The 10986-nt window shown below is 41.3% G+C and overlaps 1 protein-coding gene across 2 annotated transcripts in view; it reads right to left on the bottom strand.

Moving 5' to 3' along the window:
* Positions 1-6782: 6782 nt before the first annotated feature.
* slc6a9 (solute carrier family 6 member 9) overlaps positions 6783-10986 on the bottom strand; it is a 90428-nt gene continuing 86224 nt past the window's right edge. For both annotated transcript variants that reach the window (XM_054734740.2, XM_054734586.2), the window contains exons 8-13: positions 10633-10870; positions 9848-9982; positions 9670-9769; positions 8502-8602; positions 7710-7880; positions 6783-7237 (exon numbers count right to left, since the gene is read on the bottom strand). In XM_054734740.2, the coding sequence (XP_054590715.1) occupies positions 6995-7237; positions 7710-7880; positions 8502-8602; positions 9670-9769; positions 9848-9982; positions 10633-10870 (988 nt within the window). In that variant the 3' untranslated portion in view covers positions 6783-6994. The remainder of the gene's footprint in view (positions 7238-7709; positions 7881-8501; positions 8603-9669; positions 9770-9847; positions 9983-10632; positions 10871-10986) is intronic.

Below are 10986 nucleotides of genomic sequence, written 5' to 3'. Positions count from 1 at the left end.
AGGATCATTAACACAGAACAGCAGAAATAGACAAGATGGATAGAGGAAACTATAGAGATAAGGAGACATGGATGTGGGACTATGAACAGAGACGATGGGGTTTACACATCGGATCATGCACGGGACTGCATCATTGGAGAGGGGAGAGCGGGCAGCAGCGGACGTTGTCGCCCTCTGCTGCCTGCTGATAAACGGAGTAGGAAGTGACGCCACCATCACCATCAGCTCTGAGGAAGCTCGCAGCCACAAACGAAACTGTCATCAGCAAGGTAAAAAGAAACCTTTTCTGTGTTTTAAAAAAGAACCAACAATGCCACTTTCTCAGGTGTAAGCTGGGGCTTGATGTAATTGGTGGCAAGTGCCACCTGGTGTTATAACTGCAGATTGCAGTTAAATTAAAATTCATCAACCCTACTTTTGCTATCAGTACATCCTACTTAATGTGACACACTTTTAATGATTCCCATTAATTCTGCCTTGCTACAATCCTTTGGGTCTCATTAGGGAAACTGAATGGGAAGGTTGTTTTAATTGCTCAGAGCAAAAAATAAACTGTACAAATTACTCTTATTATGAATGATCAGGACTTTCTTCTTGATGCATCTGGCTAATTGTGTCAGAGTAAAACACCTGAGGAAAATAAAGCTCTCACACTCTGGTTTCAGCAGATACAAGTTAGCTGGTGGAGAGAGGCAGAAAACAACAAGATACGGAGTCCTACTCTTTATTGCAAATAGCATGAACATGTTCATGCTATTTGGACATCTCGCCTCTGATTGGCTGACAGCAATGTGACCCTTCCACTGCCATTTGTTCTGCAATGTTTTATTTCCCAAAATAAGTCTGGAGGAGTTCTGCCGAGCTGTGCAGTTGCTAATGCTAACAGTTAGCTTGAACTAGCTAGGGTGTGCTCTGCTCTCTCCTGGCTTCAAAAACCAACATCAGCCTTCCTCGTTGCAAGCCAAGGTGGGCAAATCCCTGAATGCTAATTTTCAGTGTGACACAGATCTGACTGCTTTTCTTAAATCCAGCTTTTCCCCACTGCAGGAAATAGGGGTAGTAGACTGTTTCGATGTTCAGCCTGCATGTGAAACTGAGGGATTATTGTAAGTAAAAAACGGTTTCTCAGTGAGCCTTGTCTTCAAATCATCTCTTGACCCCAAAAGTAATGTTTTATTACTCAAACTGGTCCCAACACTACCTTTGGGGACTACTGATTTAGAGGGCATTTACATCAGCAAACACAGAACCAGAATAAAGAACATAATGATGGTGGACCCCACCCATCCAAACCTACAACCACTCACTTGTGTTCCTTCAGGTAGAAGGTTGAGTAGCCTCAAAGCCCAGACAAGTCGCAGGTAACATCTTCCTTAAAGCTGTGAGACTCATGAAATTTAGATGTGCATTATTCCTTCACTCTTTTATAATAAAAGACACAAACTGATCTTTAAAATAGATTTTATTCGCCATTTTGTAATGCAACAGTTTACGATATACAGCCGACAGGACTAAGACAGTTCAATGGATTTTGGCCCTAAAAGAATGAAGAACAAGAACAGACACGATTAGATAGATCGACAGAAATATATGATAGAAGGTACCAGAAGAACTGTTCTCTTCTCTCATGCTTTCTTTTCTTTTCTTCCTCTTAGCAACAACACTGATGTCTATCAGCAATAGCCTTGAACTCACTTTACACGTGTTGTTTCACATGAAGATTTGAATTTATTCAGAAACAGGTGATTTCTGTAAAGTGCTGCAACATGAGATTATTTCTATTCGAGCAGTAGTAAGAAATTCAAGAGGTAACATTCTGTAATTCATTGAAAACCACAGAAATCATGTGAAATCACAGCTTTTTAATTAAGATCTATGTATTTGTGCTTAAAAATGTTTTCAACGTTCACCTACTTCATGCCTCAACACCAGCTACTTCTCCACAGTGACGGTAATGGAATTTTCATTTTGTGTCAGTTATTAATGGATGTCAGTCGTGTTTCATTAGGAGGAGCATATGGCAGGTTCATAAATGAAGATTAATATTTAACACTTGCTGCATTATTTGCCTAAATATTTTAATCTAAAAAGATTTTGACATAAAAACAAAACAAAAAATGTGAGTTCTGATTGCTGATTCGGTCTCGGTTACAGACTCACTTTGGCGTTTAGATTCAGCAACATCATCAGAACCTGCTAAACTGCTCACAGTAAGGGGCCCACAAGATATCCAAGGTTGTATGACTGTTGGCACTGACCAGCTTAGGGGTGTAATACTGTTAAAATATAAAACAACAAATATGTAGCTGCAACTTGTGTCTACGCCGGAGCGCACGGTAAAAACTAACCGTTCTTCTGTGGTTCAAGTCTCCATCCAAAGCTTTTTGTTTGGCAATGCTTTTTAATATCAGCTGGCTTTATCTTCTAAGTATACAACTTTAAAAACAGAGAAAAGGTAGTCAGTGAACACGGATATGCAAATCAGAAGGTAATCTTTCTCTTCTTTTAGTACAAAATAATGTTTTCCTCCTTTCTTAAAATATACTAAGTTTGTATATTATTAGCAGGAATACAGCAGGGCTAGTTCCGGTGTATTAGAGGTACACGGACATCAATACTGACACTACACCTGCTCTACATGCAGGCTCAGCAGTAAGAGCTACTCCACTAGACACAGAATGCACAATACACCTGACGATGTCTACAATATGCTACCAGAAATATGACAAAATCAATCAAAACCTGCCCTTCCCGGACCTACAGAAGCATAAACCCAGCCAACCTCCCCCCAAAAAGGAAAAAACAAACACATACACAGTCTGATTATATATTGTTTTTACATTACTGTACAATAGGAGGGGGAGATGAGGGGCCAGAGGAAGAGATGGTGAAGGCGTGGTAGCGTGGTGGATATGCTTCACTTATTACAACATGAACAAACACAGCAGGCCATCACAAACAGGAAACGGTCAGAGCCATGAGCTGTCCCACGGTATACACAACATATTCACTTCCTGTTTACATCTGTCAACAAGTAAATCCTAATCTAGGAAGTCCTGATAGTTTACACAAATTAAGATTAGATGATGGAGACACTATGTCACAGTGAACCTGCTTTTGTTTTCATTTAAAAATATCTTAAAGTACCTCATATTTTGGATTGAATCATTAGCTGGTCAATAATGTGTGCTTATTATAACATGGTCACTGTTAATACTGTTTTGTTTTCTCTGAAACGTTCGACATTTTCGGCCATCTTGGTCTTGTTTACTGAGCTCAGTCTCACCCATTACCCTCTGAGTCTCATCATTGCTCCATCTGCTGGAATTTTAGAGCAACTGCAGTTGCATGATTGAAAAACCAACTTTTACTTGTTTAAACAGCTGATTGTAGAAATAATGTGAACACAGAAGAGAAAAATGTGCAATTTAGTTTACACTGTGCTTCAGTATTTCATTACATAGACCCTAGGAAGGAATGATTCAATAATTATGAAAATACTGTGCTTACATTTCTTTCTTTATAAGAATATTTATAATCAGATAAATGTAAGGCCCTGTCAACTTTACTCCAGATATTTTTCTGTTAATGAAAATATATATTTTGTTAGTCTTATTATAAGATAACGTTTTAATACCCCAGTTTCTCCACTGGGAGGTCTGAGACACGCACTGAATCTTGCATCTGTAACACAAAAAAATCAGGTTTTCTCACCAGAAAATTCTATTTGAGTGTAGACGTATCTGACGTCTTGTACATAACAACTTATGCTACAGTTAGTATTAGCCTAGCTTAGCCTAACTGGTAGCAGGTTTCAAACCTTTAGTTGGCTGCGTCCAAATTCAGGGCCTACTTCCTGGTCAATCAAGCCACAGAGTCGAAAGTATCCCCACCCTTAGCTTGGACTGTCTGGTTCGTAGTAACCCTGACAACACTAAACAGAAGCAAGTAAAAATGGAGCTGAAAGGTTTTCAGAGCTCTTTCATTATCCAGCAACTTCACCGACCTAATACGTGTCTACAAAAATTACGAAAACAAGTCTAACAAACTGTAAGTGTGGAACACTTGTTTCATTAATACATTTGTAGTGGTTTCTAGTAGGAGTAGAAGTGAGCCGTATCAGAGGAGGGCTTCACACAGCGGGATTTGGAGTCTTATTTCCTGACACGTGGGCGTCTCGCCTCGAACTGGATAACAGCAACGCTGCTCTACTGCTGACTCTGCTTGTTCTGCAGCATTGATCTTTTATCTCTACAAATAACATAAGCCAAGAGGAGTTTTGCTGTGTGGTGGAGTTGTGAATGCTAACGGTTAGCTTCTATTACTCGAGATGTTCTCTGCTGTTTCCTGGACACTAAACAAACAACAACCTTCCCTGTTGTGAGCCAAGATGGGTGAGTCCATGAAGGTTAAGAGACGGTGTGACCATGGACGCAACTCTGTCATCTATTTTCCATCAGATGCTAACGCAGGAGATATGTGTAGCAGACTATTTTCATGTTCAGCCTGCATGAAAAACTCAGAGTGACTCATTATAATCAGAAATAAGATTTAGAAAACAGACTTTCAGTGTTTACACCTTTAAAATGTGTACCACCAGAATTTAAAACACCGACATTTAAAACAGCAACATCTACCCTTTCATCCGCCATCATGAATGCTGGGATACGGTGTCCATGAAGGATAAAATAGACCCATCGTTGAATTTGGGTAAAACGGGACACATTTGGAGGAGCCTTCGGATATGGACACTTCAAGTTGCATCATTGCGACGTAATCAGTCTCCAAATGCATCATTTTAAGGAAGCAGCCCCTAAATTTGGACAGAGCCTTTGATTTAAAACTATTTTACAAACCGGTTATCTAGGGTGTTGTGTGCCAGATTGGCCTGACTGAAATCTGCACTTTCATTTTTAAATACAAGAGATCTGACTAGCTAAATATTAACAATTTGAAGTGCTTAGAGACGAACTGGGTACATTTTTAGTTGCGTGGAGCTTTTAGAAAGCTGTTTTTATATCTCTGCTAAGCAAAAATATTTTGGAAGGCTAAGAAACGGTGGTAATACCTCAGACCTCACACTTAAATGTGCTGTATATGTTATATTCTCAGAGCTCACCCAGAAGTGTACAACCTTTAAGGCTCAGTTCAAGAATTCACCTGAAAAGAGCACCTCATCCCACAAATGGCTCGTTAGTGAAGCTGAAGAGCCTAACCAGCACCTGGTCAGGTGATTAAACACCTGACCATGATGACCCTAACCCTAACCAAGCTGTATCAACTACAGAGGCCCCTCGACATCACCCTTTCATCTTCTAACACAAACTACAACAAATCCAGTCACGGATGAGGAATGGTAAACATGGTTAATCACGAGTCTAGTTTTTTTTTTTTTTTACAAAATAAACAAGCTGTCTTTATAATTATTTATTTACTAGTTCATTTACATTGAGAGGTAAAAAGGAGGCGTCTAAAGACAGAACACGACTATGAAGCTAGATTAAAACCTACTGAATTCATCACCATGTTCTTTTCTTCTGGAAACGAGCAGCATCTCTCTGCTTTCTGTCTCTCCGTTAGCTACAACACAGCTCAGCTCAGAGCTGTAAAACAAGTGTCTCTTAATACATTAAAGGTTCCACAGACAGTCCAAAAAAAACATGTGCAACACTCACGTAACGCAGGCAGTGTTTTAGGTAGCATGTCGGATGGGAGCGCACTGCTACGGGCCGTTAGAGACACCGACTACCACACGCCGATTCTCCTTCACAAACCACAAAGACCAAGATGCATTTGAACCCCTAAAAAAATGTCTGGAAGACTTCAGAAAAGAGGGCACTTCTATAGACGTGGAGTTGCATCCACCTGGTTACGTGTGCATGTGTGGATTGTTTTGACGTGTTGGTTTGAGTCCATGTAACAGTTTCCACATGTGAGGAACCATAAAGTTTACCTTCCCTTGGACCCTGAGAAATGCCCAATGGGACCTCCTCTGTCAAAAACAAAGTTCCTTTTTAAGAAACGTGTGAATAAATGCAGATTTACAGTACAATTCAGTGGTATTTCTCTGCTAAGTTCCTTAAGTCTAAACAGTTTAAGCAAAAATAATAAAAAAAATAAGGTAAAATTGCTCACAGACATCAGCCTTAAGTGCCATTCACCTTTACTCCCGTATGATGGAATCTATTTGTGCTCTCCACGTTTTATTTAAAGAATAAGCAGCATAAAAATAAGCAACAGGCTTAGTTCTAAGCTGAGATCAACTAATGTTGAGGTCACTGTGTGCTGTGTGAAATATACAGAGTGTAAAAGCGTGACTCGGTCCATCCGCCGGCTATGTCAGCTACAGAATGAAGCCCGCTTTCCTTTTTCAGCATCATCAGACTGTAAATGACCTGTACCGGCACCGTTTACCCTCCCTCGCTCTACGCTACAGCACCGCCACAGGTCCAGCCACCACCTCTGCAGACTTCCCACCATCCCAAACAGAACCAGCCAACTGAATCCAGGAGAACGGGGTGTGTGTGTGTGTCTCTTTGCAGCTGCATGCTGAAAAACATGCAGCTTCACAATCTACTGTACCTCTAACTGCTGATGAAGATGACATTTACAAGTTTTACACCAAAAAAAACATGAAAGAAAAAGAAACTGTATTATTAAATTATGTGGGACAAATGATCAGCTCTCTCACACACACACACACACACGCACGCACACACACACTCGTCTTTTGGATAATGGGACAGTTTCTCCTTCCTTTCAGTTTTTTTTCATTGCTCTAGAGACAACACGCAGACAGATAGAAGAGGTTAGGATAGATATAATAAGCCCTTACAATATGTAAAGGTCTCCAGCAAATGGGATCTCCCCCACAGTGGACTGTGGGAAAGTAGGGTGAGGATGGAGGAGAAGATAGGAGAAGGGAAGAAGAGAAGGAGGAGATGATGGGATGTGGAGGCCATGCCCCGGTGGCGCTGGTGGGGAGGTGTGGCTTCTACGCGCTGGGGTTGGGGTTGTTGTGTGTGTTGGTGGAGCCGTTGCTTCCTTGGATGGTGAGGCTGATCTCCTCCTTCCTCTCCTTCTCCACTTCCTTCTGCTCTTCCTTCTGCTCCTCCTTCTCCTTTAAGGGACGGGCCTCCACAGTGTCTTCTGAGGCCATGGGGGCGTAGCGGCCTGTCCTGTGCTCCTGCAGGGCGGGGCCCCACTTTGGGTGAGCTTGGCATGCGAACTTCAACCTCTGTGAGGGAGAAATAAACAGAAGCATGTCTGTTTAGGGGAGAAAATGGAGAATGAATGATATTTTGCTAACAGATTAGCTTCTTGTAGCATCATTCTCTTCCTAGAGTTGCTGCTGAGTGACAGCTGCAGCTTCTCTCTTGGAGCTTCATGTCTCTGCTCTTTACTGCAGCTCGAGCCGAGGACTGAGGCTGAGAGCACTGCAGCCCTCCAGCTAACTACTACATCCTTCAGGGGATTCAGGAGTAGAAACCTCATCCACCTGGAGGAAGGGTTCTGTCTCAGGTTCCTCGTGATAACTCAGAGATGAGCTGCTCAGCTAGGACTAATGAATGACAGCATTTAATGAGCTCAGAGAGGTTTGACTCTTTCTTGTTTGCAGCTCTTGCGCACCAACATTAAACCAGCTTTATTTTAGAGCTGTGGGTTTGTCTGACAGTTATAACACCTTGAAAATAAAACAAATGCTGTACCTCTCTGAAAGTGGCTCCTGGGGACCTAGAGATCTTGTACAGAGCATAGATGGGTATGCAGATGACTGAGGACAGAGCCATCGCGAAGCCAATAGCCAGGGACCACCTGGGGTAGATGTAGTCGTTGTAGGTGATTGGCTTGTACTGGATCACCGTGAAGATCAGGATGAACTACAGCGACAGCAAGGGAAACGCAAAATGCATCATTTTAGTACAATGTGTACAAAAATACTGTCACACATTAAAACTGTAAAGAAATACATGTCTATGAAATCCTTTTTGACAGAAACACATCAGATGTTTTTTTTTATTTATTTTCAAGCTGCAGATCATTAAGATCAAAGATAATGAGTGGGTCCAGCAGCAGTGAGTTTAGCCCTTGCGTTAATAGGGACCCTGGAGGGCAGAGCAATCTTCAGTCAAGTGAAATGAAATGGAGAACAAAAGTACTCGAGATCTGCCCGCTAATCCTCAGCAATTAATTTCTTGGTGGAACCCAGTAGCTTAGTGGACTAATTCGGCTGTTTGGGAAATACCATTGACAGTAGCTGCATGTGTCCATTTCCCCACTCACAAAGATTTGCTTTGAGAGGTTTACACTCCGAAACGAAGCCGACAGTGGGCTGAGAGATTGGCAGCTGCAATGTAGGTCAGGTCCCAAACAACTGGTCACCAACACAACGCTCCTCTCAACATTTTTTACACTGCTGGGCAGCAAAGTACAGTCTCTGAAGGTGTTTTGTATGTAGCCGGACTGGTCTCAGGTCAGCAGGTGTGTGCGTGTTAACGTACAGAGATGATGACAGGGGAGATGAATCTCCAGCAGACTTTGAAGAAGAGAGGAGGAGGGAATCCCAGCATCATCTCAACATCTTTAAAGTAGTTCCTGTGACCTGCAGGAGATAAAGAAAATAAGATCCGTCCATGTTAGCTGAGAAGGTTTGGTTTGATGGAGGTGCTTTCCACACCTCAGGTTAGTTCTGCTGTCGGGTTTTATTAACATTTTGTCTTTTCATTACAGTCAAATAAAAACTAAAATAGAAATTTAAAACCCTTTGTGATTTCTCTTCCTCTACAGACCACATTTTTCAGTATCTTATATATATATATATATATATATATATATATATATATATATATATATATATATATATATATAGGCTTTAGATATCGGCAACTAAAGTCTTTAAAAATTGGGATCGGCATCGGCCTTAGAAAAACCCATATCGGTCGGCCTCTAATCAGGTCAGTGACAATCAGGCCAATAAAAGCTTTTGCATATATAATTTTGTTTATACTAGTCTGCTCAGTCTTTTTTGTTGAAAATTTATGATATTTTATTTACTCTAGAGGAATTGTAATTGAATGGTCAACTTTAAAAATAGTTTTTATTGAATCAGTTGATCTTATTTCTGCTGCTTCCTTCCTTCATCTGTTTACAGGTATAAAGTCAGACAAAATAACACGACCAAAAGGGAAAATACATCCAGGGTTCTACGTCTGTAAGTAGCCTTAATAACTTTACACTATCAGCTGCATCCTACTTAAGTTCATGTTAAAATGAAAGAGTTTTCCGAGGCCTTTCTTCTTCCTGTTTGTTCTGTTTTTAGTCTTTACATTCGCGGTTTTGTCTGTGCGCACTAATAGCATGCTTGTGTCATCATGTTTCCAGTGGCGCAGCAATGTGTCGGGCCTCGAAACCAGTAATTAGCCTAATAAAGCCTCGTAGGTGTACAGATTTACATGCTGTACTGAAAGGTCGGCCTATTCAACCGGGATAAGAGGAAGGAAATTACCATTTCTGTCTCCTGCACGATGGCATTTCCATTTGTTTTATGTGGGTTTACAGCAGCATGCTAACAAAGACGCTATAAATAAATCTAAAAAAATAAATTAAAAAAAGAATTTGTTCTGGAGAGCAAACAAGATTTTCAGGAACAGTCATGTCCTCCTTTCTTACCATAAACATACATGATGCAGATACACATGATGCAGGAGATGATGACCAGAGAGAAGCTAGCTGCGTAGTTGTCCATCAGCAGCAGCCAATAGATTCCTGCCTGTGGACAGGAACCAGAAACTGATCAAAATGTCTTCAGGAACGTAAAACAGGTTGCTTTCCGGCAGGTGACTTTTACCCGTGTCGTTAGAGGCACCCCCAGCAGGAAACCAAGGACGGCCACCGACAGTGTGATGATGGTCTTGTTCCTGATGATCCAGTCGGTACCGATCTCATCCACGATGGCCGTCACCAATGTCTCCAGGAGACAAAACTACAAGAACCAGGATGAGATCATAACTGGAGCTTAGATAAAACAGGCGCTGCCCTTAATGACATAAGAGAACTGTGATGATACTTTTGACTGATGATCAAAAAAAAATCATCCTCACTGACATTTAATGCGTAGTGTTAAGAACTGGGACTAAAAATGTCATTCAAACTTTGGCATTTTAGATCAACGGTATTCTCTCCTCTGGCCAAACTGAGTGACGTATGTTTTCTGAGTGAAGTGGATCGACACACCACGTGTTTCAAATGATAACAAAAACCCCTCTGTAGCCAGACCACTAAGCCTTGTGCTTTAAAAGGAAAATAATGCAAGTTTATAGACGCTGAGATTTCATCTCTGTCCTTTTTTGAATGTACAATATCAAAATAAAAAAATAAAAAACAGTGGTTGGTTTTAAATTTTTGAGTATTTTCTGGCCTCTGTGCATGGCAAACATACAAAAAAAAATTCATAAAAAAACAACATCAATTCTATTAAAATATGAATTTTTACTACAAAAAATCCCCCAAAGCGTTCACTCAATTTTGGTTCGAAGACAACAACAAAGAAAAATGTTAATTAAAATTTGAGAAAAACTCAAAGTAAAAAAACAGGCGTGGAGTAAAAATCTCCAGCCCTCCCATGTGTCTCACCTGGGTTCCTAGTCCCAGCAGGATGAGCATGAAGAAGAACAGCAAGGACCAGAGAGGAGAGATGGGCAGCAGAGTGAGGGCTTCTGGGTAAGCCACGAAGGCCAGGCCCGGGCCGTGGTCGGCCACCTCCGACACGGGGACGTTCAGGTGGTGAGCCATGAAGCCCAGAATGGAGAAAATGACAAAGCCAGCGTACACACTGGTGGCGCAGTTGGTTATACTGATGATGATGCTGTCTCTGGAGGTTGGAAAGGGAGGACAACATTTAGCTAACTGGTGAAAGACAAAGATAAAAGTGTGGACAGACGCACAGCAAATGCTTACTTGTGCTCCTTACGTGATGCATATACAGTT

This window comes from Nothobranchius furzeri, chromosome 11, assembly GCF_043380555.1.
Source record: "Nothobranchius furzeri strain GRZ-AD chromosome 11, NfurGRZ-RIMD1, whole genome shotgun sequence".
Lineage (NCBI taxonomy): Eukaryota > Metazoa > Chordata > Actinopteri > Cyprinodontiformes > Nothobranchiidae > Nothobranchius > Nothobranchius furzeri.
The sequence above is the reverse complement of the archived record's forward strand: the minus strand, read 5'-3'. Positions and strand labels throughout refer to the sequence as shown.